Here is a 25,592-nt window from a genome sequence, read left to right on the forward strand (position 1 = left end):
CGCAAGGATGGTGGTCCTGAGAGAAGGGAGAAGCAAGTGCCCCAACAGGTGCGCAGTTGCCCCTGCTGGCCCTTCCTCCCTGAGGCCTGTCCTGCGGGGCTGGGCAGCCCCTCAGGCAGGCCGCAGGCTCCAGGGCCTCTCTCTCAGCCCTGGGAGAGGCAGTCTCTACCTTTCCTCTTCAAGGGGGAGGGAAACATTTCAGAGAAACAGCAGGTGCTTAGAAGAGCCCAGGGCCCAGTGGCAGAAGAGTCAGGGCTGGCCCTCAAGGGCACAGCTCCCAGCAAGTACGTCCTGAGGTCTGAGACCGGGTTGGCCAGATGGGCCCTGCAGCCCCTCCCAGCCCGGAGCCTTTTCAAGGCCAGGCCCTGTCAGCTCCCATTACACTTCTCGGCTGTGCGTGCAGCAGGACGTGGGAGACTCCGGCTTCAAGGTCAGTGAGACCATGAAACTGCTTTATTCTTCCGAAGAGAGGGCATTGCTAGAGCCAGTGTGAGGGGCCGTGGAGGGGTGGGCCTCCACATCGAGGACGGTTATGGGAACCTCACGAATGAGGAAGGATGCTAACTCGCTGAGGCAGCAGCCCGGTGTCTGTCCTTGGCTGAAGCTCCCCGTTGTCCCTGCACACGGGCAGGGACAGCTCACAACTGTAGCAGCGCCGTGCTGGCAGGGCCTCTTTTTGATAGTGAATCAGAAATTTTTCTTTTCTTTTCTTTTCTTTTTCTTTTTGTCTTTTTCGTGACCAGTAAGGGGATTGCAACCCTTGGCGTGGTGTCGCCCACACCGTGCTCAGCCAGTGAGCGCACCAGCCATTCCTATATAGGATCCAAACCCGCAGCCGGAGCTTCGCTGCGCTCCCAGCGCCGCACTCTCCCGAGTGCGCCACGGGGTCGGCCCAGAAATTTTTCTTTGTGGAAAGAAAATTTGAATGCTGAATTTTGGCACTGTATTTGGGACAGCTTTAAACTTTGAATTTCTTTCCATTGTAATTTACAGAGACAACTTCACTCATTTTGGGGAATATTTTTCTCAGCAGCATCAAAAGAAATGCAAATCAGTGACTTGGGATGAACTAACTAGAAAATTTAAAATTTGAGGCCCTTAAAAGGAGGTAATTAATTACTAATAAGCCCAATAGCTGGACCCAATCTAAACTGGTTAATATTATTGTTAGAGATTCATTTTTGAAATCACTAATATGTTGATATTGAGCCAAGTGACTGTCTCCAACCCCCCACCCTACCCCCAACCCGAGACTAAAAAAAAAAATCTGTGGAAGTGGCTTAAATGTGTTTCTGTGTTTCATCTCTGGCAAAGCTCTCTGCTTATTTGCTTGGGTCTCAGGGGGTTACTGTCAGTCCTGTTCTTGTCCATTGAGTGGGTAGCATCTCTACCTTCTAATGCTCTGCTTCAAATGTGCAGAGAGTGACATTTGCCAAACAAAATGAAACCCTTCAGTCTCCTCAGTGCTGCCCTTTAGACCTTCTGCAGCGTTGCCAGGCTCCGTGACCCCCCACAGTGTCAGCCGGAATCAGGTGAGGTGGCAGCCAGTGTCCTCGTGACAAGGCTACCAGTTAAACTGGTGTGCTGTTTCCAGAAGGACCACTTCCGTCTGCAGCTCTCACACGTTCTGTTTCTGAACTCGTGTCCTTGGCCTCTCTGGTCTCTCACGGAGAAGAACGTGACAAGAGGCTCTCCTGACCGGCAGGCTCTTCTAGGAGAGCTGAGCGTGTGGGGCTGTGTGAGCACTTCACTTCCTCTTCTGCATTCCCAGGCACCTTTTCCACAGACCCCAGACTTTGGAGTTAATCATCTGGGGGTTAAGGCTCCGTCCCAACAAAGCACAGACTGCCACACACACCATGGACTCTGCCAGCTTCTTGATCAAATCTCATCCTTAGAAGATGGGCCAGAGGCCAGGTCGGCATTCCTAAATGGGTGGCTGAGGAAGGCCCAGGAAACCATGGGGTGGGAGGCAGAATGGGGAACGCGGGGCTTTCAGAGGCAGGAGGGGGACTGATTCTGAGACAGGCTTTTCCCCTAGCTCAGAGGTCCTGGGTCTCCATTTCTGTCACAGCCTAGAGAAGGATCCATTTGTCTTCCCAGAGGAAACCACCAGAGCCTGTGTCAAGCACCCTGGGAGCTCCTGCTGGCTGAGCTGGGAATTCTCCAGAGAGCCAGGTCTGAAGGTGACTGTTGGAGGTCACACCCACCACTGCCTGGGAAGCCTCGGAGAACCCTTCCCCTGGGCAGGCAGGAGGACAAGCCCTCCTGCACAGCAGTTCATAGGACCACATGGCTCCCAGCTTCCTGCTTTCTTGAAAACAATTTACCCTTCAGAGACAGGTCTGGTAGTGGTCCCCTGTCTCCATCACAGAGAGGCCTAGGAAAGGCACCAGTTTTATAAGGAAGGACTCTAAACATGTACATACTGAGTACAACAGAGATGGCCCAGAGTGTGCATTAAGATTGACTGTGTATCCAGTAGTTCTGAGGTAACTCGAACTCTTTGCTCTTAGAACTGGGAGGGGACAGCCATTTTCCCCTGGCTTAGGAGACTGGAGTCATGGGAATTTGCAACAATCCTGCCAATAGTCATCATTTTGTGAATGGGGAAACTGAGGCTCAAGAGAAGTTAAGTGACCTGCTGCAGGTCTTGGTGCCAGCACATTGGTAAGCTGAGATTTGAACCCAGGCTTGTCTTTAGTCCTGTATTCAAGTTCCTTGCAGACTCCAGCACCTCACATGCAGCCCTGCACTGACCAGCAATTGGAGGGAAGCTACCCTTTGTGGCTTAGAACCTAGGAGTGCCATAGGGGACTCCACGTCATTAAACTCCCAAGACCACGGAAATGCATTTACCACAGTAGCTCTTAGGCACAGGATTGTCACCTCAGAGCATGTGACTCCTCCCAGAGACCCAGAATGTTACAAGCTTGTTCTCTTTCCTTGCCCTCAGGCTTCTGCTGAAGGCCTGCATGCCAGGGATATCTGTCTGCTCCACTCTGACAGTAGGTGCCCAGTGTGCCTGCCACGCCATGCCAGGGATGCCGGGCCAGCCTGCCTTCTCTGAGGAGCTGCGTGTACTTGCTTTCTCTCTTCTTCCCTCCTCTCTCTTGCCTCTGTAGAAGTGGGGGTTGTAGAAGATGAGAAGGGAGGCAGTCTCCAGCTCTCACCCTGCAGAAGCGGTCTGCCTCAGTTTCTCTAACCTGGACCACCTCTAGAACTCCTGATTTGAAAAGCACTGTTTACAGTATCTGGGCTAAAATTGTGCAGAATATCTGGGCCCCAAGCCAGGGAAATCTTTGTGTGGGGTGCAGGAGCACAGCCTGATGGGGAAGGTAGCAAAATTGTGTTCGTTTCTACACTTGCCCTCCATTAAAAACATGGACGACTGCACGAAGCCCTTTTGACAGCATGCCAAGAGCTGTATGACTCTCTGTCCCAGGCAAAAGTATTAGGAGTCCAGGTCCTGGTGTAAAGGATTTTTCTGGTTCTGTGACATCCTAGAATGTGGAGGCCTTGGGTTCTGTCACTGCCTCAATGCTAAGCCTCCTGGTTGTCCTGAATATCCTGGATGGAGATGCCATGGATGTCTTTCTGCTGACGCAGAGTTATTTCTGGTCCAGCTGTTCTTGGTGTCCACGTGTCTGAGCTCCTTGCGGCCTGAGGGCAGGTGGAGGCTGGGGAGGACCATATGTCAGCTTTCCATCCAGAGAGTCACCCCAAAACACAGGATGTCCTTGGGGTTGGACCAGCTCCACAGAACACTCTGAACAAATTCTCATGGCTTCAGTGGCCTAGGCCAGGGGGAAATGGCTGTTCTTTCCCAGTCTAAGACAGCAAAGGTTTCAGGTTACCTCGTGACCAACTGGATACATGGTCAATCTTAAGGGGCACCTTTGGCCCCATGCGAGGCCCCTGGAAGGAGCTCAACAAGTGCTAGTTAAAAAAAAAAAAAAAAAAGACAGGAAGATTTGACTGGTTATGCAAGGATGGAAAAGAAATTCCAGGCAGAAGGACACAGCCGAGCAAAGGGCCAGAGGTGGGAAAGTGGAGTGTCTGTCTGGTGGAGCCAGGAAGTCATTGGAGGTGCTGTGCACAGGCGTCTGGAAGAAGAGCTGGGAGCCTAACTGGTTAAATCCACTCTGTGAACCCTGACAGTTTTCAGAGGATGATCAGTCAATCTGAAAGTATATGTTTAGGCACATTCTGGAATAAAGTCTTTTCCTCAGAGAGATGACAAACTAAAACAATTAGATGAAACATGTTAAATGCTAAAAATGCAAGCTACAATCAGCAAACATTTAGAGAAGGGGCAGATCAGTACCGGCTGGGATCATCAGGGGTGGCTTTGTGGGGGAGTGATGACCATCCCATAGCCTAGGGTCACTGGGGGAAGGGACTCACTTTTATTCAGTGCACGCTGCAGCCTAGCCCTTCATCCTCACAACATTCGGGGGAGAGGTCTCATCTTGCCTGTTACAGAGAAGCTGCTGCTGAGGCTCGGGTAGGCCACAGGCGGGTTCCTCCACCCAGCTGGGCTTGACAGCTGCTTGTGCGTGGGAAGCTTTTTCATAATATACATTCTTGCAGATATTCATTCAAAAGGCAGAGCCTAGAAATCTGGAATTTTAACACACTTCACAACTGACTTTTTTTTTTTTTTTTTTTAAGCTTTTTGCTTTTTAAAATTATGTAGGTGATATACTTGCTTATTTTCACAAGTGATGCAATACAGAGTTCCATAAAGAGAAAACACCCAGGGGCAGGCAGCAGGCCTGAGAAGTTCCTGTGGTTGGGCCTAGGGAGAGAGGACCCAGGGCTGAAGGAAGGGAGGGTGCACAGGAGCAAGCTGCAGGCACAGGAGGGTTGCAGAGTCTGGAGGACAGGTGTGGGCTGGCTTGCCAGGGATGCACATCCCTGAAGGACCAAGTGCCCCTGCTTGGCCAAGTGTCACACTCAGGACCAGAGGGAACCTGCATCCTCAGGAGAGAAGGGAACGTAGAGAAAAGGCTCCATCTTGGCTGAACAGACTCAGGAAGGCACTAGGAGACGGCCTAGCCTAGGAAGTGGCCTGAGTAATGGATAGCAGAGAGGGACCCCAGACCAAAGGGCCTCTGGGAAATTAGGATAAACAATATGTGACAAACGGTGCCATCAAGTCCTCTTACTTGAGCTACCTTGAAATCACGTATGTAATGGGTCCTGTCTGCTTGGCTGTATAAAAGGGCAAAATTTCTTTCTGTCTTTGCAGTCTCTTTAGCAGATTGCCTGTGATGTGCATCACTAGTTTAATGCTTAATCAATAATAAAACTGTTTTCTTTCTTTCCTGTATTTTGTGGAGAAGAATTGCTGGGGTGGCAGGAGACATAAATTATATTTTCCCAACATCTGCCATTCGCTCCTCATCTGATTCCTCCTTCCCTTCCTGCCTGCTCAGTCTGAGAAAGACCCCTTGAAAAAAGGGAGGACACACGTGTTTATGCTCTGTGCTCTGGTGGGAGGCTCCCATCTGTTACCTGTGGGGTAGCCTCTGCTGGGTTAGCCGTGGAAACCCCTGAGGATGGGTGCAGCAGGCTCCCAGAGGTCAGACAGCGGGTCATGGCCGAAAGGTCAGGAGCCTGCATTGGGCCGCCCTGGCTCAGGAGCAGCTCGTAGGGAACAGGAACCTGAGTAGGGAGATGCTGAGAATGAAACCTGCCAGCCACACTTAGTTGCTTTTATTAATAGGATTTCAAAATTCAGTGTCGAAAAGAGATGTATTTAGCTTAAAATAAGTAGATTTCTTTTAAAGTTTGATCCAGCAAGCTAGCTCACAAAATTGATTTTAAATGGGCTGGGATATAAGGCCTGGGGTTTGGTGGCAGATTAAAAAGTGAGAAATACTCAATAGGCAAAGGAGCAGGGCTAGATGTGTAGATACCTTGGGGAATGGCCCAAAGAAAAGGACATTTTCCCTTACAGCTATGCATAAGGTCTGAAAGGGGATACCCAGGAGGCTGGTAAGAGTTCCTCCTGGAAATCAAAGTACTGCTCACAAACAATTATATGAAGTCAGAGAAGGAATGTTTATTAAGCAGCTACTTTGTGCAAGGAATTGTGACAGGTAGAGAGAAGTTCCTGTCCTTGATGAATTTACCCATCTGCTGGGAAGACAGTACAAACAGTGGGGAGCTCTTTAACATGACAGGAGATACATGGCAGTTGAGTTCACCAACAGATGTCACAAAACTGTGCAGCACAAGTGCAAATGAATGAGCAGCTCATGAGTGAGGTGGGAACTCACCTCGGGCTAGAAGGAACAGGAGGTTTTGTGGAGATGGAGGCACCAGGCCATGGTCCAGTGGCAGGAAAAGGTGGACAGCAAAGTCCAAATTGAAAGGGCAGTAAGAAGCAAGAAACTGTAAGACTTTTACTAAAACAATTAGTATAATTTATTGCATTAGCACAAAAGTGAAAACAGCAGACCAATATTTTTAAATTATATATATATATAAAATATAAGAATATAGATACAAATGCATATATATAAAAGTATTTTTTTCAAGTTCAGATCCTGCAGGGTTTTAGAGCCATCATTCTGAATGTTAGTCTGCCCACTCTGTCCTGGGTGTTCTGGGCCCTCTTGACAGTCCCTGAATGTGTGTGTGTGTGTGTGCACTTGTGTGAGCTTTCACGAAATTCCTAAAATGGTCTCATTTAGTTGATATTTGCCTTTTTCCCAAAAACAGATCAAAGCAAATGTTTTCCTTTGTCTTGTCTCGTGTTCTGAATGGACGGGGGAGGAACTAGGGAAGATGTAAGGACCTTCTGCCAGAGGTTGTGAAGTTTTCTGCGAGTCCTCCGCAGCACAGGCCAGCAGGGTGCTTTCCACTCACAAGTCACTAGTGAAGTGAGATACAGTCAGTGTAATGCACCGTGGCTCACAGAAGTCACAAGAGATTTCCCGACATAATTGCCTGCCTCACATCAGTAACATCACCTGCCCCGCTCCGGCCAAGTCCTGGGGTTCCCTGGCGTGGGCCTCAGTGACTCTTGGGAGGGATGAGCACAGCATCTGTGTGGGCCTGTTTGCCTGTCTGCCCTGCCTTGCATAGGTGCTGACATTCTGATGATGCTGAAGGTCTTAACCTGGTTGTAAGACAAAGTGGAATCAGGCACAGATGGCATCTGCTCAGGACTTCCAGAAAGCTCTCAGACTGCCTTGAGAACACACTGGAGCCTCTACAGTACATACACTATGTGTCTCGTGAGGCAACTCTATTTTAGGCTGTGCCCAAAGGAATTTCAGTTTTGAAGAAGGAAGAATTTTGGATAAGATAGTCTCTCTTATCCAGAGTGGACTATGCACTATAGCCGCTCCCAAAGGATGCCATCGTGGTGACACATGAGGCTATCAGCAGCTTTTCCTCAGACACTCAGCTCCTTCTCCTTTTCTACCTACTGGCTTCTCCTAACCCTAGAAAAAACTCACCATCACGGCACATACCTGGAAGGCGTTACTTTATCACAGTGCTCTCTCTGCAGAAGGGAAAACAGACCACGTGATTCTTCATGTAGTGATTCCTTTGTGTGGATACACATCCCCTCTCATGGAAACCCACCTACTGCCTCCTTCACCTCCCCCCCACTCCTCCAAATAACACTTTTGGACAATCTATTACTTACATCCTTGCCTGCCTTCCACCTTTGCCAACCTAATGGCCATCAGGAAGACTTACACTTTTTCCCTGGCTTTAGATCAAGGAGTCAAATGCCAGCTATGGTACCTGTGACATCAACAAATGATGGCAGTCCAAAGAGCACCTGTGCCAAGACTCTCTATCAGCTGCCACAGGCTTTGACAGCCTGGGCAGGTCAGAACCACTTGTCAAGACCCAGAGGAGGGGATGGAGGGGGAACCTGGCTACAACTGGGACAGTGAAGCTTTCTGGCAATGTGAAAAGAGCATGTGATGTGGAGTCAGATGGGTGTGCATTTTAAGTCCATCTTTGTCACCACTAGCAGTGTGGCCTTGGACAAGGCATTTAACTTTATGGAGGGGTGTCTGTCTTCATCTATAGAATGGGGACAACAGCATAAAATGTGCCTGTAACCATAGTGTACAGCAGGTACACAATGGTTACCCATTCTTTTCTCCTTTTCTCCTTCTGATGAAAATGTTACTCATTTGGGTAGAGGCATGCATCAAAGGCCCGAGAGAGAGCTACAGCTGAGGTTCTCTGAGAGTTGAACAGGACCTGGGGAAGTTCTTAGAATACAACATCACCACTGTGTAGAGCATTCTCCAGGGCGGTGCTGGGCAGAATGGAAGTGCCCCATGGCCAGGCCTCAGCTTGAGTCTTATGAAGGCTTTGAAAGAGTCCAGGAGCCAGCAGGATGGGAGGGTTGAGGCAGGACAGCTGTCTGGGAGGGAAGAGCAGCCCTGAGGCTGGCCAGCATGTCAGAGCCCAAGGAGGAGTCCAGCCAGCAGTGGGCATGAGGAACTGGGGCCGACAGAGTGCGATCACGTCCACCTCTATCAGCATCATGCTAGATTTCATCGCAAGCCACCCTCCCCAGCCACCCCACCACCTAATGGCCTCACAATCCATCCGGTTGTTCAGAACAGACATCCCCGAGACACGCTTGGTTTTTTCTTATCTTTCTCCTCCAAACCATTAGCAAGACCTATCAGTTCTGCCCAAGAGTAGACTGCAAATGCATACTCCTTCCTCATGCTCACTAGCTGCCCTGGCTCTGGGCACCGTGGTTCTCACCTGGACCACCTCCGGGGCTTTCTAACTGGTCTCTGCTTGCATTCTGCCCATGCCCCCGAAGCCATCCTCCACATGGCAGCCAGAGCAGCCTCTGTAAATGACGAAATGAGGACGGTTCACTCTCCTGCTTGCAAGCACATCTGGGCTCTTCCTCTGCACCGAGGATAAAATCCAGACCCTTACGGTGGTCACGACAGGGCTCCCGCATGCCTCTCCCACTTCCCTTCAGTCCACTTGGCTTTGCTCCTGTGCTTCAGCCCCCCTCACCGTCGTGTCTTAGGACAGCCCAGGTTGGGCCAGCTTTAAGGCTCCAGCTTTTCCATTCTCTTTGCCTGGCTAGCCCCTGTAAAAGTAGGCATCGCTGCTAGTTTTTCTGAATAATATGCTGCTTATTTCCTTCTTTGCACACATCCCCACCTATAATTATTTTATTTTTTTGCTGTTGTTTCTTGACCATCTCCGCCAAATAAATTATAAGCCCTCCAAAGGAGGTCACTGTGTTTCTTTCGCTCACAATCACATCACTTGCCTAGCACAGGGCCTGGCACTTCGTAGGCTCTCAGTGAGGAGTGAGTCAATGGATGGATTCCATGCTTCCTCCTGGGGTTAGAAGCTGACCAAGTGCTTCCTGGGATCCATGTGAGAGAGCAGAGAACAGGGTCAGCCAGAGCTGAGTGGATGGTGGGAAGGAACACAGCTAGTGGAGATGTCTAGAAGCTGGCTTCCCTCAGCCTCATGCTACTCAGCAGCCAGGGTTCCCTGGCAGACCATTGCCTGCCATGGGTTGGAAGCTCTGTCCTCTCACCTAACTGCTCACCATGCACTGAAGGAAAAGTTGGATCGGCCAGCAAAGAGCAACTCCAAAGAGAAACATCTGAGAAACAGGTGTGTGCTTTCTGCACGATGTACGTGAGATGCTCCTGCATTTTGCAAACCCCTCTGGCAGCAGGAGTGGAGCCCACAGTGAGGGCGTTTGGATTCTGGAGCTTCATCCCAGGGAGAAACAACCACGACTGCGCTGGCCCCTCATCTGCTCTTTCCAGTGACCTCTGTCCAAGTTATTACATTCAGAGCATGGAGAGAATGAAAAAAATTTTTAAGTCTTTTCAAGTGAGTTTCAGATTTCCTTTTTTTTTTTTTTTTGGCAGCTGCTGGTGTGGGGATCTGAACCCATGACTTTGGTGTTACAAGACTGTGCTCTAACCAGCTGAGCTAACTGGCCAGCCTGTCAGTTTTATTTTTGCTCCAAAGTTTTGTCTGAGTAGCTTCACAAGATGTACTAACTCATAAAACCACCATGTTTGGACACTAGGCCAAACCAAACACTGACTGGTTTGGTGGATGTAGATTACCTTTTACATACAAATATCTTCCTAGCTTTACTTTTTTATACCACATGTTATCATCTGTGCAAATAACAAATTGAGCCTCTTCTGAGCAGGGGTTTTAGCTTCAGATAGTTTTTATGTGGTATTTGGGGCCTGCCCGGTAACAGGGAAAGGTATGAGACAAAGTAACGCTCTGCCTGTGCAGCTTTTTGAAGACTCACTTTAACATGCAATAGAGACTCAGATTAGTCATGAGGAAAAGTGATTTCCTTGCAAGCCTGGCTCTGATGTTTAGAGAGTATGGAGCAGCTGTTCCCAGATCACCAGATTGTTCAATGAGACCCCTATTTCAAACTCAATAGTAAAATTCAATGTCTCTGTGTGCCTTGGAGAAAGAAAAATATAGAGTCAAGAAAGCAGGTATTCTTCTCTTCACCAAAACTTGGAGTCTGTGTCACTTCTGTACAAGGAATCAAAGTAGGGGTATGAAGAATTTCAGTTCCAAGATTGCTTTGCTTGCTACAACCAAAGCCTCCCCAGGATTACTGGCGTGAATCCTACATCATTGCTTAGAGACCAGTGCAATGTAGGAACTCTTAGAAGTATTTTCAGAAACTAAAGTATGGATATGTGACATTTCAAACATTAATATTTTGAGCCAGAAACCTACCCACACATCACCCTCACAAGGAGGAAGACCTTTGAAGACCACCAGTTGTTGCAGGGCTCTACATGGAGACCATGACCTCCCCTTCCTCTTGACTCTACTTCTTAAGCTTTATCATCTCAAACAGACTCTGATGTGAGCACATATCAGTGCAGAAGCAATTTAAGGACTTTAAGGAAGGAAAAATAAAGATTAAGACATTTGGGTCGACCCCAGAAATGAATGTGCATCCTGTTAGGTTAGGGAGACCAGGTCCTGGCTTAATTTTAGGCCATATGCCTACAAAGAATTTGGGCAAAGCTTCTTTTACTTTGGAGCATTCTGCAGTAAACCTCAGAGTGACAGCATTGCCTCTCTGTTTGGGACCAGACTGTAGGGTTTGGAAGCAGATAAGGTGGCCCAAAGGATGTATTTTAGTGTTGCCTGCTGCACACAAGGGCCAGGAAGCATTGGTGCAGCTCTTTGAGGAGCCCTTGCCTGTTCTTGGAATGATGCTGTCAATAACCTGAATTCTTCTAGGGGGCAAAGAAATACATGTGATGTGATTAATGTTGGGCCATTACAAGTCCCCAGGACAACTTCAAGAAATGGTCAATTCACCTCATCTGTTTTTGTAGTTCAGGCTATCTTTAGGATTGAGAGAATTTTTTGTAGACATTAGCACAGAAGAAAGGTTGTCTGACAATCTGATTTCTGGGGTTAATGTAGAAAAACATCTTCTTAAATGTTTTCAAGGTTCCTGATGCTTTCAATGGAGATATTCAAGTTTGGTAGAGACTTTCGGGTGAAGATCCTGGGAGCAGGAAGTTGATGGACTGACCAGTTCCCAAATTCAATCAAGGAAGAAAGTGGACCAGAGAAGGATACTTTTAGAATTTGGTTCACCTTATTAGGAGTTTGTCCTTCACTGGGTGGCCCAGGTTTTCTACCTCAGCCGTACACATCAAGCTCTTTGAAGCAACCAATGCAACTAAGCTTGGAGCATCTTGCAGCTTAGTCCCGAGAGCCTTCCAAATGTTAGGGAAATCCACATTGTTTATTATTTGGGCGTCATGTAGACCAGTGAGAGAGTACTGAGATAATTACTGTCTCTCAGCCTCTAAAAATATTGTTTCTCTGGGCTCATTGTTGAAAAAATCAGCTGATGTTTGTCATTTCTTTGTAGATGAACTGTGTTTTCTTTCTGACCACTTTTAATGTCTTTGTCACCAATATTTTGCAATTTCATTATTATTTGTCTAGATGTCAATTTCTTTTTTTAGCCTGGGTTATGTTGTGCCTCTTGAATCATGGATTTTTGTCTTTCATCAGTTCTGGAAATTTCTCAGCTATTTCTCTTCAGATATGCCTTCTTTGTTTTCTCTGTCTTCTCTTTCTGGGACTTCAATTAGATATTTGACCTTGACATTCTATCCGCCACATCTCTTAACTTATATATCATATATTCAATTTCTTATTTCTCTGCACTATATTATGGTTAATTTCTTAAGGTATATCTTCCAGTTTATTTTTTCTATCTTCAGCTGTGTCATATCTAGTAGTTCAATTTGGTTCTCTTTCAAATCAGCTTGGTCATCCTCAATAGTCTCCTGTTGCTTGCCATAATTATGATTCCAACACTTAGTTTTATAAACATTCTATCTAGAGCTAATCTATATTCTTATTTGACAATTCCAATATCTTTAGTCATTGGAGGTCTAAATCTGAGGTTATTTTATCTGTTGACTCATTCATTGTACCTCCTTGTGTACTTGGTAATCTCTCATTGGGAGTTTGCTGTTTGATCTTAATCTGTAGGAATCCAGAGCCTACACTGGAGATAATTTCCTCAGAGAGGTTTTCAATCTGCTTCTGCTGGGAGCCAGGGGTTGGGGGTTTGCTGACTTTGGACCACTTCAGTCCCTGTCCACAGTCCTAGCTCAAGAGGTGAGTCCCAGACTCAGATCCTCTGTGTCCCATTGCTGGCAGGCTGACCTTAGTGCTTATTCACCCTCAAGATAACCCACACCTCCTGGCTTGTTACTCCGAGCTCTGATACAAGTTCATTTGGGGTGAGTGGAGTGGAAGGGTGGTCCTCAGAGATTTCCCCTACCTCTTAGAAGTCCAGAAATCCATCCTATTCAGGGAGTACCTGGTGCACAGTGGCAGAAACCAAAAGAGCACCTGTTCTGTCAAGCAGATGGAAGTAGAAATCCCGTTTTTGTTAATTTTTCTGTGTCATATACTGAAAAATATGGCATGGACTTCAGGCAGTTTAGACAGTCACAATGTCTATAACTACTCAGATTTTTCCAAGCAGTGTGAAGAAAAAAGAAAGGGAAGAGATAGAAAAACAAAACAAATGGAAAGAGGGGTGATGGCTCCCACAGGTCCTTTTCTTGCCTGCTGATCTCTATGCTGTCGTTCAGGGTCATCCTATGAAGCAGTCTAACCCAGCTTCATCTTCGCCTTCCAGAAACTCATCCAAGAGGAAGGATGGCCAGTACCTTCTCTAAGTTGCTAACTGGCCGCAATGCTTCTCTGCTGTTTGCTACCATGGGCACCAGCGCCCTGACCACCGGGTACCTGCTGAACCGGCAGAAGGTGTGTGCTGAGGCTCGGGAGCAGCACAGGCTATTCCCCCCAAGGTAAGGCCTCTTGGCTTTAAAATTACTCCAAATGCCAGCCAGAAATATGCCATCCCATGCTGGAGACTGTCAGCAAGTGTCTTTCTTTTTGCCTTTGAGGATAACTAAGTCAAATTGACAATCATTTTTGAGACTCATTAAGCCTAGTGACCTATGGCGAATACAAGGAAGTGTAACGCTGTCATTCCTGCCCAGAGCTCACAGTCCAGCAAATGGTAATAACAGTAAGAGTTAACACCTGTGGAACATTTCCTTGTGTGTGAAGCACTATGTGCAGTTTCTGTTATGCACCTTCGTATCCCTTTGTGAAGAAATGAAAGCTTACAAAAATTAAGTCGTGCCCCGGTTCATGCAGCTAGTTCAGCCAAATGCAAATCCAGGCTCCCTGATTTCAGAGCCAGCCTCACTCCCTGCTCTGCCACCTTCTGGAAAATGTGATGTCATAGCACTCATGTTAAGTATCAGCTTTAAAGGACATGGCAAATGGGAAGTGGAGGGGTGGCATGAGGGGGATGAAAACAGACACGTTTTTTCAGCCCTGGAAATGTGCCACAGTTCAGACACACACGCTGGATAGAGTTTGAGTGGCGTGCTGACTTCATGGGACTCCATCCAGGCAGGTGTGGGTGAGAGAGGCGACGAAAACCACTGAGGTGTTTCTCAGAGGCACTTTCTGTCTCTTGTGGGAATCAGCATCTCTGAGGGTATCACCAGCAACCACCACACACCTCAGGAATTCCCGAGGTGGGATGACCTGTGTCTGAGCCTGTGATGGTCCCGAATCCCCTATTCATCAGTCCGTGCATATCCCAGGGTGAAATAGCACTCTATTTGATTTCTTTCTATGAATCACTCCAACAGATATTTACTGAACGCCTGTTTCAATAGCCAGGTACTGTTCTCAGCAAGGCAAAGTCCCTCCTCTCATGGAGCTTGTATTGTAGACAGAGGACAGAGAAATAAGTGAATTTCTATGTAGTTCCATATGCAGAGTTTCTAAGCTCTCCCCTACAGACCTCTGGAACCAAAATGTGGCCGTCCTTGAATTTTACCAAAACTTTGGGTTGAAAGAAAAGAAGTCTGCATATGATTTCAATTCATTTCTGATTACTTTTGCTCTTTCTCCTCTTTACCTGAGCCAGAGGCTCTGGGTTTCTACAGTAAGCATCAAGGCATCCTTAGGTGGGGTCTGGTCCCTTTCTCTGGCAATTCACCAGGACTATTTTTTTTTAAACCTGGCTTATTTAAGTCATGACTCCTGGGCAGCTCTAGCCAAATGTCCCTGCTGAAGACAGTGTGGTGGGTGGACAGGCAGAAACCGAGCCCTCTGCTAGGCCCCTTCCCTCGGGGACTGCAGGCTCAAAGCGACTCTCGCCCGGCGCAGCGCAGACTACCCCGACCTGCGCAAGCACAACAACTGCATGGCCGAGTGCCTCACCCCCGCCATCTACGCCAAGCTCCGCGACAAGGTGACGCCCAACGGCTACACCCTGGACCAGTGCATCCAGACTGGCGTGGACAACCCTGGCCACCCCTTTATAAAGACTGTGGGCATGGTGGCCGGTGACGAGGAGTCCTATGAGGTAAAATGATTGGCAGCAGGTTCCGGAGTGGGGGGATGCTCTGGCCATGGTTGACGTGCACAGCCCCAGAGTCCTTCTCTTTCTGTGGGGACAGCTTTCTGCCTTCTCAGGAAAGGCTCCCCTAGAGGGAAGCCAGCTCCAGCAGAACCACCTGGAAAGCTTCCGGGGACAATGAGGTCCACAGCTTCCCAGAACAAGGCTTCCTGTGCTGCTGCCCCGGTCTTCCTCCCCACAGGCGACTGAGTCGCGTGGCAGAGCTCCTCGGGCTTGTCAAGAGTTTGTACAGAAACAAACAAACAAAAAAATCTAATGATGTGTATTCACCAATAAGATATTAAGAGCTGATGTGTTTGTGGCTGCTCTTTATTGGATTGGGGTTGGAAGGAGGGTTCGGTGTGTCTTTAGTCTGGGAATTCTCTTACCTATATACTGATTAGAAAGCCATTGTAGCCCAGACTACTGGATTCACCAGGTCTCTTGGACAGATCCCATGACCTCAGCACCCTCACCCTGGTGCAGAAGCACAGGAAGGTCAGCCACCATGCACCTGTCCCCACAGAGCAGCCTCTGTGTCATGGCAAATGCCTGTTGCCCTCCTCAGGTCCACCCTCTGCACTCTTCTGCTGCAGGGAGTGGAGAGCAGTTCTTAGGGAAGGCAGCCATCAAGAGAAGAGAGGGAGGCATCTTAAATAAAGGAGACTGGTGGCTCGTTTACATCCAGCAGTGCAGAACGCTGGGCTCCCAGAGTCCCAAACTAGAGCTGACTCCCAGAACCAAAGCCTTCCCCACTTCCCACAGCTCCCAAGGGCTGCAGGATGCTATTACAACTTCTTTTAATGTTACTTTACCATAAAGGATGTCTCTGAAGTTGTTTTTCTTTTTCAGAATAGATTTTGCTTGAGATCATTTGGGCTGGGGAAGGTCTTCACAGAGCGCGAGGTTCCTGCTTTGCTCTGGCTGCTGCTGTGTACTTTTCTGGTGCAGCGGGGTTTCCTGCAAATTTAGTATGTGGCCTAACCTTTAGAACCTAACCTTCCCTTTTGAACACAAAACTGCTTAGCCTCTAATCTGGCAGCCCCTTTTATCCCACAAAGGCAAAAACTTCTAGGAAACCCCTTGGATTCTTAACCTCAAGATTTGCTTGCTCAGTCTAATGGCAGCGATCTTCACAGAATCCCTAGAGAAGAGGTTAAGATGACAGAGTTCAGCAGCCCTGCCCTCTCTCAAGGGGCAGAAGGCCTCTGAAAGGTTTTTTTCTGTTATAGGCTTGTTTTTGTTATTATCATCCACCAGTCCACTCTCATACCCATTTCCTGCGTGGTAGTAGAAGGGCATTAAATTTTTACCCTTATGATAAAAAGGGGCAAGTGAAAGGAAAGGCCTTTGAATAGTAGGTGAGCCAATTAAAAAGGACACAGAAGCATCTTCCCTCCTGCAGGTGTTTGCCGATCTTTTCGACCCTGTCATCAAACTAAGACACAACGGCTATGACCCCAGGGTGATGAAGCACAACACAGATCTGGATGCATCCAAGGTAGATCCCCCCTTCTACCCCCCCAACACTCCCCCCTGCCCCCACCATGCAGCTGGCACTCCTGAGCCCAGGGTCAGGAGAACTTGAGAGAGGTGCTACTGGCCTTGCTCAGATGTTCCTTGAAAGCCTTGTGACCGCTTTCGCACAGTGCATATCCCTGGAGGACCAAAAGTTAGGAAGGTCCCCAAGTCTGATTTCCATAATAAATACCCCTAGGGTAGGGATGGCCATTGAGAACTTCAAACCTTTCCTAAAACAATTTCTTTTTTCATCCCAAAGCCCCTAGTGGGGGTAATGGATTAAAGCAGCTCTGCCCTTTGCTTATCTAAGGCCCCTGCCCCAAGAATTCTGGAATGTGTCCAGCATGTGGATTGCTTGGTCGTGCACAGTTCTCCGGGGAAACTGCAGATCAGCGGGTGGAAACCCACTGTGGTTGTGGCAGGCTGTGTTCTGAGGCTGGCCGTGGTGACCCCATGCTCTACTCGGCAGGTCACTCAGGGGCAGTTCGACGAGCGCTACGTGCTGTCCTCTAGGGTGCGCACAGGTCGCAGCATCCGCGGGCTGAGCCTGCCACCCGCCTGCACCCGGGCCGAGCGGAGGGAGGTGGAGAATGTGGCCATCACGGCCCTGGAAGGTCTCAAGGGAGACCTGGCCGGCCGCTACTACAAGCTGTCCGAGATGACGGAGCAGGACCAGCAACGGCTCATCGACGTGAGTGGCTGGTGAACCACTGGGGGCTGCCTGGGGAGGGGCTGGACCCAGAGCCCTGATCTGCCCAGGAGGCCTCTCCTAGAGCTCCCAGCCCGGAGCTGGCTGGGCTCTACCCCAGGGGGTCGGTCTGAGGGCTGAGTCAGGCCTGAGGCTTCTATCTGCTCAGTATAAGGAAGGAAGATGCCTTAAATCACACTTGTCAAGCCATGGAAATATTCTGTGGACACGATCAGCAGAGGAAACTCCAGTATGGAGTCGGCGGGCTGGGGACAGGAGGATGGAGATGAACGATTCCCTTGCTTGTTGATAAATGGGAACAATTAGACGTGGAAATCCTGTCTGTGCCTGGAGGATGGTCTCCTTGTGGACTGCCATACCCAAAGAAAACCCTGGAAACTAGGAAAGTCTAGAAAGGAAGTCCCAGCTGCAAAGCCTGCCTGTTCCTGTGGAGCCAGCCTCTGGTGTCCTGCTCGTGTTGAGTCCTGCCCCCTGCACAGTTTTCTCCACAGCTTCTCTCTGTCGCTGGAGTGGCCAAAACCCAAGTTCCTTACTTATTTTCCCCTTAAAACAGCTAGAACAGGATGGCGTTTTCAAACGTAACTTTTAACTAAGCTCCAAGGAAAAACAGAAACATAATTCTGTCATTTCAAAAGATACAAATGCCACAAAATATGCCCCATTTCCAAACCAGACAGGCCCGCTGTATCGTCTGTGGGCCTTCCTGTCCTGGTCTCTGTGGCCATCAGGCCAACTATTCTCCTGCTCTGTTCGGACAAGGCCACCTCCACCTCAAGCAGCCCCTCTGGTTGTCTGCTTTAGGAACACGCTGCTTCCTGGGCAGTGGCAGTCCACGATCCACTTCTGGCTCAAGTCTCCAACTTCTTTCACTTCTTAGAGATTGTAGATGGACTCCCTTCCCATATCCACTTAATTTCTTACTTCAGTGTAATTGTATTTAAATACATGGCACCCATACATCTCACTGTAGAGTATGTACATAGCCATGCAAGAAAAAGCAGTGTACACAGAGCAAGAAAACTGTCAGTCTCTTGATGCTGATTTTGGTATATGAAGTAGTATATTGCAGTGATTAAAGGCACAGGCTTGGGAGCCATAGAGGTTGAGGTGTGAATCTAGGATCTGCTGCTTGCTAGTGGTATGATATTGGATAGGTTGTTTTATCTCTCTGAATCTCAGTTTTCCTCACTTTTAAAATAGAATAATCACACTTACCTCATAGAGTTTTTGAGGATAAAAGAAAATAAATTAGAAGCATGTAACATAGAACCTGGCACAGAGTGAGCATTAAGTCAAAGGTAACTATTTTTATTTATAGATCATTATTGTACATCTCTAACACTTTTTAATGAAGGGAATGATAGTAAATGAACCAATAATGCTACAGTCAGAGAATGGCAGCTGTGTGGAACAGACTTTTCAGGATAACATCCCTCAATTCAATGCCCATTTGGCCTTTGCATCAGGCTGGTGCTGGTGGTGTAGACACACTCCATGGTGATTTAATGATTAAATATTTCTATCTGGACAGAGCCAGTGGTTTACACCCTTAGCTGTACACTAGAATCATCTGAAGAGCTTTAAAAAATCTGGATGCCCAGACCAAACTCCATTATAATTAAGTCAGAATCTCTGGGGGAGGGGAACTGGGCATTAGTATTTTTTTAAAGCTCCCAGGTTACTCTAGTGGGCAGCCAAGGCTGAGAATCACCACCAAGAGAACTCAGCCATAATTAGTGAGTTGAAACTTGGCTGCCTGACCCTTGCAGTCATGTCCGATCTCATCAGTCTGTCTTTCTCTCTGCTTTGTCCCTTTTGGCCTACAGGACCACTTTCTGTTTGATAAGCCAGTGTCCCCTTTACTAACATGTGCTGGGATGGCCCGTGACTGGCCAGATGCCAGGGGAATCTGGTATGGACATAGCGTTTGCATGTTTACAGTGTGCACAGAAGCTCTTTTTCAGGTTGCCTGCTTGTCCTAACCTGAAGCTACTGTAAACTGCAGTTGACAGCATGCCCAGATTGAGCTAAATGGAAAAGACAGACTACTTGGAAATGTTGTGTGTGTGCATATATAACTATCGTGACGTTTCTAAGGTGTGTAGGAATGGGAGGTGGTTTGCAAGAATTACGCATGAGAAAAAGACTACCTTTTAAAGAAAAAATTAGCTTCATATTATTAACCTCACAGAGAATGTTTTATGACATTCAAATCAAAGAGCAAAAAATGAAAATTAAATATTGATGATTTAAGAAAAAACACAGAAGAAAGAATAGATATCTAGTGTAGACATATTTTAATCTTGGCCAACTGTCCTCAGTCCACGTTGACTCCTGGACCTTGGTAGATTATTATATACAAGTGAGCAGCTGCCCAGATGGGGTGGACAGGCGGGATCTATATAGCAAATGTATGTGAGATCTTGTGTACCTCAAATAGCCTGGGCTGTAGGGAAAACTTTTTTTTAAGCACAAGATTTTGGCTGAATTTATTTGGAGACAAAATACACTTGTTAGTGTCAAAGCCAAATATTCTCATAGTTGAATTAGTGTCATCCTAGTCTGAGGAATTAGGGGATTTATATTCTGGTTGGGCAAAAACATGACATCTTTAAGGGTTGGCATCAGTCGTATTCCTCATTCTGTCGAGGTAACGTTATTTTCTAGCACTTGTTCAAGCACAGTTAGGAGATTAGGGCCCTATAAGAAATGAGGAAGGTGAAATGAAGCAATCAAGCTACAGAGGTAATAAGAATGTTCATGTGTTGAAACAAATGCAATTAACACCCAACACCATATTTCTCTCTTCATTAGGCATAACTATGACAAGACATTTCTCATCTGGATAAATGAGGAAGACCACACCAGGGTAATCTCCATGGAAAAGGGAGGCAATATGAAACGAGTATTCGAGCGCTTCTGTCGTGGACTAAAAGAAGTAAGATGTTATTAGAAATTTCTGAATATTCATTAAAATAAAATCTCTTTATTTTTCATTCTTGAAAGAAGACACTATGGTAACTTCCAAGAGGGGGCTAATTTTTTCTGGGGATTAAGGCATTCCCTTGGAGTGGAACCTCCAAGGTAGTGCTTCAGAAAGTAGATGACTTTCTCTAGTTCTGAGAAAGCTCCTATGCTTTCCTCCCCAGTCCAAATGGTCTGGGGAAGTCTGTGGATCATTACTGATTTCCTGATTTCTTTAATATTGCCATTGGCTAGTCTGAGCATGGAGACAATATGTAAGACGTAACCTGACCACAGACTTACCTGCTGAGAATTCCTATATTCTCCTACTGTCTTGGCATGAGAAATAATAACACCAATTAACATTTATTGAGAACTTAGAATGTGCTAGGTGCTCTGTTCAATGCTTTACATGGTTCATCTAATTTACATAGACCATTTTAATGTTCTGATATCAGAAGCTTCATGTTCTATTAAGGAAGTGCTATAAATATATCTAAATTTCATTCATGCCAAACGTATGGTATTTGTGTTTCTCCCTGTGTTGGAGATCCACTGAATGAATGGGTATTCGAGAACTCTGTCATTTGTTCATTGTTGTTCTACTTACAGGTAGAACGGTTAATTCAGGAACGAGGCTGGGAGTTCATGTGGAATGAGCGCCTAGGATACATTCTGACCTGCCCTTCGAACCTCGGAACAGGGTTACGAGCTGGTGTCCACGTTAGGATCCCCAAGCTCAGCAAGGTAACGTTATGTGACCAGCGGCCTTGTTGGGTCCCACCACGATCAGCTCAGATCGTGACTGCTTTGTGGAGGGAGAAAACGTCACTGCCCATTCCTTAACCCTTACTTTCTCCACCTACAGTAGAAAAACAAGAGAAAGTATTAAGTGTGCCTCAAAAGACATTTGCAGAGTTGGGATAAAAGGTGAAGGGGCTATAAGAAAGGGATGGTACCTTTGAGAATACAACCTTTAAATTCTACCTCGTGTAACAAATCAGAACGGAGGCAGGCTGCTCTGCTCTGCTCCTGGTGCTTCCTTCCATCTCCTTTCTCTGTCTCTCCTGGTGCGAGTAGATCTCACCTTGAGAAAGCAGGAGAATCACCCAGAGGGCTGGTTAAAACACAGATTGCTAGACCCACCTGCAGAATGTGCATTTCTAACAAGTTTCCAGGAGATACTGAGGCTGTTGGTCAGGAGACTACATTCGGAGTCCTGTTGTCTGAGGGCATTGTCCCTCTTTGTGTGGTCACAGTCAGGCCTCATGTTCCAGCTTGTGGGAAGAGGAGAGAGCACGCGGGTGTATCAGTGTAAAGATTTAAGCTCTAGGCCCGGCAGTAGCACACACTACCTCTGTTTGTTCCATTAGCAAGAGTTTAGCCAGTGGTCACTTCCTCAGCCTCAACGTTGGAAGAAGAAGAAAAGGATTCTGGAGGGCAACATAGTTTCTGCCATAGCACACCAAGTGAATCCAACACTTTAAAACAATTTTAGAAAATGTGCTTCTAAAATTCATATAACAATTTTTGCTATTCAAAATTCCAAAGCTAAGAAAATTGTTTGAAGTGATTTAACCTCATGATTCTAACAGTGACAACTGTTAAACAGATGAGTAATAAACACACCAAAGCTGGCATCCAGATGCACCCTGCCACCCCACCCCCCCAAAAAAAGTATAGAAGTTAAGGACACAAGGTTGGAGTCAGACTACCCAGGTTCAATTCCAGCCCTGCTACTGTCTAGCTGTGTGACTTTGGGCAAGTTAATTCTTCTGAGCCTCAGTTTCCTCATCTGTGAAATGGGAATGAAAGCAATACCTGCTTCATTGGGTTGTTATAAGTCTGAAAAGGTCCAGCATAGTGCCTTGGTATATAGTAAATAAATGTTTTATAAACGTTATCTGTTATCTCTCATGCTAAGTCTTTATTTCACTTTTAAGTGAATGTGCCAATAATGGTGAATCGATTTTGCTTCTTACGACACTAAGTATTATCCCTTGTCCTAGGATCCACGCTTTTCTAAGATCCTGGAGAACCTAAGACTCCAGAAGCGCGGCACAGGTGGTGTGGACACTGCAGCGGTGGCAGATGTGTACGACATTTCTAACATAGATCGAATTGGTCGATCAGAGGTAACAACATCTCTCTCACTCTCCTAACATGAACTAACACCATCAGCCTCCAAGAAGGAAGGAATAGAGAAGTAGCCTAAGCAGCCTGACTTTTTCCCATCCTTCCCTCCTTCCTTCCTTCCTTCCTTCCTTCCTTCCTTCCTTCCTTCCTTCCTTCCTTCCTTCCTTCCTTCCTTCCTTCCTTCCTTCTTTCTTTCTTTTTTTCTTTTTTTTTTTTTAACAAAATTCAAGATCTCTCTCCCCATTGAGCCCTGAGTCGTGTTAGCTTTACATTCTGTAATATTATTCTTCCATGAGAAATAGCTGCATATAGGTAAACACAGTGAAATCTGAGAATTTATAGGCAAAAAAGGAATTCACAGTAGTATTATTGTCACTGACCTGCCCCTGAGAGCTATTACAAAAATCTTCGGCAAGCAGGAGCTCTGTTATGCTAAAGGACAGCAGTATTTTATCACCGTGAAGTCAGAGAACACGTGTGCTATCCCACTGGAGGTGGTAAAGGAGTGGAATTTTCTCTTGATTCTGAATTTCCTTTGGTGAAGGCATCATAGTATCATCTTCACTTTTGTAGGTGGTTTCTAAAATTTTATTTTTTAGGGCCAAAGGTGGCAAATATGCTGTACACTAGGTATATATAAGATTGTGCTCATAAAATAATCCTTAGGATTCTATGAATCCATGGGATGAATAGGATTCATGGTCTATGTGTAGTCCTGGAGTGATGGTGAGGCCTAAAGAACACACTTAAGGAACAGGCCGCTGAATGCCAAGCAAGTGCTGATCGCAGTTGAAGTTATACCACCTTATCTGAATGTGGTCGCATTGAATATATTATGCCCATTGTTAATTTAAAAGCCTCTTCTTCTTATAACTACAACTCTTAATAACTCAGTGGGTGGTTATTAAATCTGTGGATTATCAAAGCTCTTTCTTCTTCCTGGCCAGCTTTTGAATATTTCACTGCTTATTGCTATCCCTACCATTAAACTGAGGAGGGGAAAAGAGGAAGCGGTCAAAACAATTAAATCAGTTTGTGTGTTACCAGCTCTGGCAAAGTACCTGAGGAAGAAGCAGCCATAAATACCACAACTTCTGAAATTTACTGGATAATGTGTGGTGCAGTAAATAAAGAAAATCTGGGGCCTAGCCCTGTCAACTTCTAATATTAACTAGATATTCATTACTGGAAAACAAAGTAGCTCATGCTTAAAAAACTTTTTTAACTATAAGTTAATAGGTGATCATTATAAAAGCTAGAAAAATGGAAAAAAGTATTTTTAAAACACAACTTATTTTACCCAACAACCCTGATAATCATTGTGAATATTATTCTAAATTGCCTTCCATTCTTTTTTATAGTCAAAAAACTTTCTTAAGCAAATTGTTATCGTAACACGTTTGGTATCATAACACAACATTTTCCCAGTGTATCATATCTTGAGCATTTTCCCACACATTGTGTTCTTTAAAACATGATTCTTTTAATGACAGTGTAGTAAAAATAGTCCATTATCTATTTAATATTTTCCTGATTATTTGATATTTTGTTTGACTATCTCTACACATAACTGTAATCACAACTCTGATTGCTTAATTAGGATAGATTTCTATGAAAGAAATTCCTGGGTTAAAAATGCATAACCAAGTTTCCTACCAGAAGATTTATACCGAAATAGAGTCCCTCTGGCAGTGAATAAGAGACCCATCTCACCACACCCACATCAACTCTGAGATGGGCCAATTGGATAAGTAGTGTTTCTTTAGTAGTGACGAGCTTTCTGACCCAGCCCTCTCCCAGCCCTGCTCCTCATGCATGAAAAGACCTGGGGAGGGAACTGGAGTCCCTCATGCCTAAGGGCTGTTCCAGCTCTAACGCTTAGTGATCCCTTCCATCCGTACTGCTCATTCTCGAATTATAGCACATATTTTAGTGCTGTCTGGAATTAACTAATTGCTTACTATTTCAGTTTGGGTCTCCTTAGAAGCAGTGCAAGTAACTTTTTTGGGAGGTGATCCCAGGAAAAAACTCATAGGTAGATGTGCTCTAGTTTAAGAAAAACAAATATTCGCAAACCAAACTTCTAACATTTTTTTTAAAGCAGGAATTTTAGAAAGTATATTTTAATATAAATCACAAAATTTCCTTTTAAGTAATAAATTTGCCTGGCACAGTGCAAACATAATTTAGTTGCCAAACATTTGATCTTAAACAATTTTCAGAAAGACATCCACTGTGCAAATGACGATATCTGAATTATGGCATATTCAGTGCTCAGATAGTTTAGTGGCAGGTAGAATTCAGATGCAGGCCAAAGAACAACACCAAGGTATCATTGCATACTCCTACTTTTGGACAAATTCTGGCATTTTATAGCAGAGACTGATGGGGAAAAAGTGTCTGAGATGCAAACTAATGGTTTGTATATATATATATATATATATAACAAAGTTCTGACACACAAAGTAGTAACCCCATCTTAACTAAAGAAAGATTGAGAGAAACCTTTGCGATATCTCTGGCTTCCATCTCTGACAATGACCTCCAAACAACTTTCCTCCTGCATCTCTTTAGGGAAATTGTGAGAAGGAAGAAGTTGTTACGCAGTCCATCTAAGCGAAAAGTTGTCATTTATCCCAGTGTTGTTCCTGTTGATCAATGCCCTGCAGATGTCGTCTAGTCAAATTAATCATTCATCTTTTCCACTATCCAAGGTTGAGCTTGTTCAGATAGTCATCGATGGAGTCAATTACCTGGTGGATTGTGAAAAGAAGTTGGAGAGAGGCCAAGATATTAAGGTGCCACCACCTCTGCCCCAGTTTGGCAAGAAGTGAACTTTCCCTTTCCCAATTTATAGATAATCTGTCTGCTGGTACGACAGATAAAAAGAAATATCTACTCTGAGAGTTTTTGTAGACTTGGAAAAATGTAAAATTGTAGGTCATGCCTATCTTTACAATAAAACTCTCCTTAATATCTTTGTTTCTCTGCTTTTTAAATACTCCTAAGAAGGGCAAACACATCCAATTACATGTAGCAGGAGGCACAAATGACTTAAGGTGATAATAAAACTAATATTTGTAAGACCACTTACATGCAACCTAGATAATCCTTCTACTACCTAGATGTTAAATATAGTCAACTCTTTAACCAACCCCTTATGGATGCTGTTGGAAAATGAGGAACTAATATAATAAGTTTCTGGCAAATGGAACAGGAGGAAAGTATTTCCTTTGAAAGTATGGAAATAAACAAAGACTATAC

General features: G+C 45.8%; 1 protein-coding gene across 1 annotated transcript; it reads left to right on the forward strand.

The window, feature by feature from the left end:
- The first annotated feature begins 325 nt into the window (after window positions 1-325).
- On the forward strand, window positions 326-25,304 carry CKMT2 (creatine kinase, mitochondrial 2). Its single transcript, XM_063085896.1, has 10 exons — window positions 326-430; window positions 13,211-13,382; window positions 14,767-14,965; window positions 16,404-16,499; window positions 16,989-17,210; window positions 19,055-19,140; window positions 20,043-20,166; window positions 20,805-20,939; window positions 22,202-22,327; window positions 25,043-25,304. The coding sequence occupies exons 2-10, from the start codon at window positions 13,231-13,233 to the stop codon at window positions 25,160-25,162; spliced, it is 1,260 nt and encodes a 419-aa protein (XP_062941966.1). The 5' UTR covers window positions 326-430; window positions 13,211-13,230; the 3' UTR covers window positions 25,163-25,304.
- The last annotated feature ends 288 nt before the right edge of the window (window positions 25,305-25,592 follow it).

The sequence above is a fragment of the Cynocephalus volans genome, chromosome 2 (genome assembly GCF_027409185.1).
Source record: "Cynocephalus volans isolate mCynVol1 chromosome 2, mCynVol1.pri, whole genome shotgun sequence".
Classification (NCBI taxonomy): domain Eukaryota; kingdom Metazoa; phylum Chordata; class Mammalia; order Dermoptera; family Cynocephalidae; genus Cynocephalus; species Cynocephalus volans.

Bases quoted from the DNA above. Each gene is read 5' to 3' on its own strand.
- CKMT2 (XM_063085896.1), top strand. From the start codon at position 13,231: ATGGCCAGTACCTTCTCTAAGTTGCTAACTGGCCGCAATGCTTCTCTG. The intron at 13,383-14,766 runs GTAAGGCCTCTT...CGCCCGGCGCAG, and splicing joins CACAGGCTATTCCCCCCAAG to CGCAGACTACCCCGACCTGC. The intron at 22,328-25,042 runs GTAACAACATCT...CCACTATCCAAG, and splicing joins ATCGAATTGGTCGATCAGAG to GTTGAGCTTGTTCAGATAGT.